The sequence below is a fragment of the Lemur catta genome, chromosome X, assembly GCF_020740605.2.
Source record: "Lemur catta isolate mLemCat1 chromosome X, mLemCat1.pri, whole genome shotgun sequence".
In the NCBI taxonomy this organism is placed as follows: Eukaryota; Metazoa; Chordata; class Mammalia; order Primates; family Lemuridae; genus Lemur; species Lemur catta.
Genome location: NC_059155.1, coordinates 72,487,435 through 72,493,253, shown reverse-complemented (window position 1 = coordinate 72,493,253; position 5,819 = coordinate 72,487,435). Strand labels below are relative to the sequence as shown.

The 5,819-nt window shown below is 62.4% G+C and overlaps 1 protein-coding gene across 1 annotated transcript; it reads right to left on the bottom strand.

The window, feature by feature from the left end:
* Window positions 1–2,275: 2,275 nt before the first annotated feature.
* Window positions 2,276–5,603, bottom strand: SLC25A6 (solute carrier family 25 member 6). The gene is made up of 4 exons (XM_045537696.1): window positions 5,309–5,603; window positions 4,079–4,565; window positions 3,295–3,435; window positions 2,276–2,735 (listed from the first exon to the last, which is right to left on the bottom strand). The coding sequence occupies exons 1-4, from the start codon at window positions 5,417–5,419 to the stop codon at window positions 2,578–2,580; spliced, it is 897 nt and encodes a 298-aa protein (XP_045393652.1). The 5' UTR covers window positions 5,420–5,603; the 3' UTR covers window positions 2,276–2,577.
* Between the last annotated feature and the right edge of the window lie 216 nt (window positions 5,604–5,819).

Sequence of the window (5,819 nt, the reverse complement as noted above, 5' to 3'; positions counted from 1 at the left end):
CTCGCTGCTCCTCCCGCCCCATCGCCCTCCGGCGCCACCCGGACCGTTTCCACCTCTGCCATCGGCTCCGCCAAGTCGCGCCACCTGGCTTTGCGCTTTTCCTGACGCCACGACGCGCCCCGCCTGGCCTTTCTGTGTTCCTTGCTGCCGTCTTTGCAGATAGGCGCCCTTACCGCATTTCTGTGGGCCCCCTGGCGTCACCTGTGTAGCCAGGAAGGGTCTAATGTCCCTAAACGAGCTGTCGGCGCAGGTGAGTCTCTACCCACCCGGACACGTGGACGTCGGGCTCCTGCAGGTTGGAGCTGCCCGTGTCTGGCGGGGTCTCGTGCGCTGGGGCTCTGGCCCTGCCTGGCCTCACCTCTGCGGGGTCCCTGGGACAGGATCCCTGCCGCTTCCCCGAGAGACGGGAACTGGCACTGACTTCCGACCCCCTCTGGGGGGGGTCTTTCTCCCCTCCCGCCGGTAGGCGTGTGGGCGTGGCCTGCACCTGCTACCCCGGGGAGGGGACAACAGGGGCGGCGGCATTTGAGCCCAGAAGCTGCCCGTGGTGTGGGAGGGGGAGCCCGTCTGCAGCCCCCAGGCCTGACGCCTTTAACCGCTGAAACGCAGAGCTGGCTGGAAGCCGGGTTCCCCATACTGGAACGGTGATTTTGACAACAGTCGGTCTCCAGGGGGCAGGGCTGTCCTTAAATCACCTCCCGCCCTACTGCTGCAAATCTTCTCACGAAGTTACCTAATTTCTAGCTTGCTCACATTCTTAACATTTTAAGTTCATTCGTGTAGGACAGAAACATCACCCCACGTTGCAGCTGCTGGTCTTTGAATGCCAACTTTTGAGAGCAACCCCCTCAGCCCGCTGAATCAGTTACTATGATTTGCAGTTGCTCTACAAGGACAACAGGGCTGGCACTAAGATTTTTAGTGAACTGTAAATTATACAAGGCCCTAACGACTAGGTTAAAATGGTTAACAGGAATGGAAATGTCTTAAGACTGAATTTGGCTGGGCGCGGTGACTCACGCCTGTGATCCTAGCACTCTGGGAGGCTGAGGCAGGAGGATCGCTTGAGCTCAGGAGTTGGAGGTTGCTGTGAGCTAGGCGGACGCCGCCATGGCACTGTAGCCTGGGCAACAGAGTGAGACTGTCTCAAAAACAGAGACTGAATTGCCCGGTTTCCACAGCCGCGGGCAGCTGAGAACCAAAATTCAAATCCCAGGGCCCAAGTGTGTCAGAGCCCCAGGCGTCGGGTTTGTCTGCAAAGCCCCGCTGGTCACTTACCCCCAGCATGAGCCCCACGGCCAAGCATGACCTGAATTGCCTGCTCTCTAATCCAGCTTCATCAGGACAGAAATAAGGGCCTGTACCTGGCAGCGCCTTGAAAGATGGCTGGTAAGATTCTGCCTTTACAGCCGGAATTTCTGGAAAGCCCAGGGGAGCAGGCTTGGGAACGCATGGCTGGCGTCCCACACCCACATCACAGGAAACCCCGGGTTCAGTGTTCAGCCTGGGGTTGCATCCCCAAATGAGCTCCTCTCCTGCGATGAACAGTCTGTACAGAAACGGCCCAGAGGCAGCTGGTGGGGTCGACCCCACCTGGTAGATTATCACAGGCGAGACCTCCACAAAGGGGGGTCCCTATCACTTCTGGGACCTGAACCAGTGTGGGACAGCTGGCAGACAGGGCCCAGGGAGCTGCCAGCAGGCAGAACAACTTCTGGCACTAACACTGAAATCGTCAACCGTCTCTCTCAGGGTGATAGTGTTAGGTGGGGCCCTTGGGCGGTGATGAGGCCCAGGGCTCTGCCCTTGTGAATGGGGTCAGTGCCCTTACACGGGGACCGGAGAGCTCCCCGTTCCTTACACCGTGAGGACACCATGACCACAGACGCTAGGGTACCTCTAAAATGTGACAAACATGTTTATAAGCACCCATGTCTGGTATAGCTGCATATAGATCAGCTCACCAGTTTCCTGAAAAGACCGCTTTCCCCAGCAGGGAGGCTCAGATGGAAACAGAGCTCTGCTCTGGCCCCGGTTCAACCCTACCTCTTCCTAGCTGGGGCCCTTGGCCCCGTCTGCTCCCCCAGGGTGGTTAGAGGGGTGCCACGGCAAGACTGAGCAGCCCCTCACCGACCCCTCCTGCAGCCCCCCTGCCCCAAGGCTGCGGCTCACGCAGGGAGGCTGTGTCCTGTCTTTATTGTTTCGCATAATGCCCCGTGGAGAACACGATTAGACACTCGCCTGTGCAAAAGAGGAGCTCGTGCTCACGTACAAATGGAGACATGATTCTTTGTTAAATAAATACTTAAAAACGACACGGGGTCCTACAAGCATCTGGACTCTAGGTCTGAGTGGCCCACCACGATGTCAGGGATCCCCTCCCCCCAGGAATCAATACATGGAATCGGCTGCCAATGGTCAGCATGATCACAAGCCCCCTTCTAGAGCCTTCCCCAGCCTCTACAGACATGATCTGGCCAGGACAGGCGACTGGAATTTCTCGAAGGTTGATGGTCCGTCACAGGTAGGAATTCTACGACTCTCCTGGTCCCCACGCCCCCTCGGGGACAGATGCCCTTAGATGACTTTCTTCAGCTCGTCATACAGGACCAGCACGAAGGCGCCCCCCATCCCCCTGAGGACGTTGGACCAGGCGCCCTTGAAGAAGGCTTTGCCCCCTTCGTCTCTGAAGATCTTCCTCCAGCAGTCCAGGGTCCCCCTGTACATGATGTCAGCTGCAAGAGGGGGACAGAGCGGGACATTGCAGTTAAGTCCCTCCGCACACAGGGATACCCACCCCCCACCAGACATTTCACAGAAACACAAACCCAGTCAGCGATGTGGGTAACAGTTTGAAGCAGGAGAGAAAATGAAGCTCTGGTGACCAACCACCCCTGGCTTGGGGCCTCCTACCACGCTATGGTCAGAGGGGGCATTTGACACACCGGACGTGAGACCCCAGCCTTGGTGGGACCGGTTCCCACCCCTAGGCTCAGGCAGGGAGGCCAGGACCGAAGGTGTGCGCCTGGTCAGGCACCCAGGTGGGGCCGGAAGTTCTGGGACGTGGAAATTTAGAGATTGTTGCCTGGACAACGCAAGCCTCAAAAAGAACAGAAGCCCATTCTCAAGGAAAATTCCTCCACAGCCAGGTCGGGGTCAGGGTCAGGGTCAGGTCGCTTTGACAAAATGCTGCCTGGAACCCTTTGGCAGTGGCCTTCTGTGACTGCTGCACAGCTCCCGAGGGCTGAGGGCAGGGGGCCATTCACAGGGCCCCCAGGGATCAGGGACAGGTACCTCCTTTGCGCCCGGACTGCATCATCATCCGCCGCCGCACGGTGTCGAAGGGGTAGGAGACCACGCCAGCCACGGCCGTCACAGTCTGGGCTATCATCCAGCTCACCACGATGTGCGTGTTCTTGGGGTCGGGGAGCATGCCTGCGGGGGCACCAGCCAGCGTTAGTCCCCAGCGCCCACACGGCCACCTGAGAGAGGTGGCACTGAGTTCTTCCCAGATCAGAACTTCCCGCCCCACATGGCCGCACATGCAGGTCTCAGCACAGATAACCTTTACAGCACTGAAGGTCAGGACACGGTCAGTTGCAGGGTGAGAAGGGCAAAACCACCCACAGGCCACTGCAGCAGGGCCAGACGGTCCCAGAGGCTGGGGCGTGGGGGTGGCCTGTCTAGGGAAGAGGATGTCAGGACGGCGTGAAGGTGGCGTCTGAGTGTTCCTGCTGCAGAATGGCAGCCCGTTATGGGCCCCGGGCTTTGGGATGGTTACTGTGGTAACAGGTTTGTATGATGAGGCCTCCAAAATTCACACGCCAAAGCCCCAACCCTCACCATCTCAGGCAAGGGCAGCATTTGGAATTAAAGAGATAATTAAAGTAAAAAGAGGTCCCTAGGGTGTGCCCTGATCCAACAGGACTGGTGTCCCCATAAGCAGAGAAAATGAGAACACAGACAGGCAGAGGGACGATCCCGTGAGGACACAGGGAGAAGGCGGCGTCTACACGCCACGGAGAGGAGGAATCAGCCCCGAGACCCCTTGATCTGGGACCTGCAGCAGCCCACTCACCCTTAGCCGTGTCGTAGACGCCGAAGTAGGCGGCGCGGTAGATGATGATGCCTTGCACCGACACGCTGAAGCCCTGATACAGGCCCCGGATGCCGTCGGACTTGGTGATCTTCACCAGACAGTCTCCCAGGCCCCTGAACTCCCGCTCGGTGCCCGACTTGCCCACGTCGGCGGCCAGGCGGGTCCTGGCGAAATCCAGCGGGTACACGAAGCAGAGGGAGGTGGCCCCCGCCGCCCCTCCGGAGGCCAGGTTGCCGGCAAAATACCTCCAGAACTGCGTGTGCTTGTCCACGCCCCCCAGGAAGATCTGCTTGTACTTATCCTTGAAGGCGAAGTTGAGGGCTTGCGTGGGGAAGTAGCGGATGACGTTGGCCAGGTTGCCCCTCCAGAAGGACAGCACGCCCTGCTCCTTGGGGATGCGCACGATGCAGTCCACGATGCCCTTGTACTGCTTGTCGGCCGCGATCTGCTTGCTGGCGTGTTGCACCTGCAGGACGCAGAGGGGCCGTTCGGGCGGGGGCCGGGGCCTCCCCACGCACAGACGCCCCAACCACAGAGCGTGTCGCCAGAGAACTGGCTCACGGCTCCCCGGCGAGCTGCCCTGACCACGTTCAGCGCGACATACCATCTCTTTAGCGCCAAGCCTGGCTGTGACGGTAACCAAAGCACCACCTGTTACGTTGTAGCGTTACTAATGGCTGCCAGGCAACAATGTTGCCACCGGGCATGCTACCTCCGGTAACATTCTCACGAGGGCAATTAAAGCTCATTTCGGCTCAGCACAACGGTCGGAGAAGGGGCCAAAACGCACCCGAGACTCGGTGTCTCGGCATCACGGGGCAGCAGCAGGGAACTGGTCAGGAAGCGGCCGGCACCGGGTGGTCTCAGCCCCCGGGCGACCCGATCCAGGTCACCACCCGGCCCCCGCGCATGCGCTTTCCGGCCGGCGAGCCTGCCTTCCCCGGGCTCCGGGCCCAGCGCGCAGGCGCACACGCCTCGCCGTAGCGCGGAGAGCCAGTGCGCAGGCGTGAGCCCGCCCGTGCGCACGCGGCGGCGCCCACGCGACGCGTCCCCGGAACCCGGCGCCGCGCGGACAAAGCGGCCGCGGCCTTCCACTTCCGGCGCCCGCCCGTCAGCCCGCCGGTGCCGGTGCAGGCGGCCGGTCCGGCTCCCCGCGCCCCGCTCTCCCGGCCCGGCCCGTCGCCCCCAGCGGCCGCGCCCGCGCCCCACCTGCAGCAGCAGCTTGACCCGCTCGATCGGGGCCACGGCCGTCTTGGAGATGGCGGCGGCGATGCCCCCGGCCAGGAAGTCCTTGGCGAAGGAGATGGCCTGTTCCGTCATGGTGGCGGAGAGGGCGGACAGCCGGAGCGCGGGCGCGGAGAGCGGAGGGAGGGCGCCGCTGGCTCAGCGCTGCCGCCGCCAGGACAGAAAAGACAGGGCGGCCACCGCGCAGCCGCTAAGGCGCCGACGCCCCGCCCGCGCCCCGCCCCGCGCCCCCGCGCGCCGCGCCCATTGGCCGAGCCTCCTGCGCCGCGCCCCCGAGGGCTGCCGGGAGCCGCGCAGGCTGCGCCCCACGCCCCCGTGCGCCGCGCCCATTGGCTGCGTCCTCGGCGGCGCCCCGTTCCGGCCCCCCGCCCCGAGGCATGCCGGGAGCCGGGCCCCGCCCATGCGCCATGAGGGCCGGGGGCTCGGCGGCCGCCTTGACCTTGAGAAGGTCACGCCGCCGCCCTTGCTGGAGCGG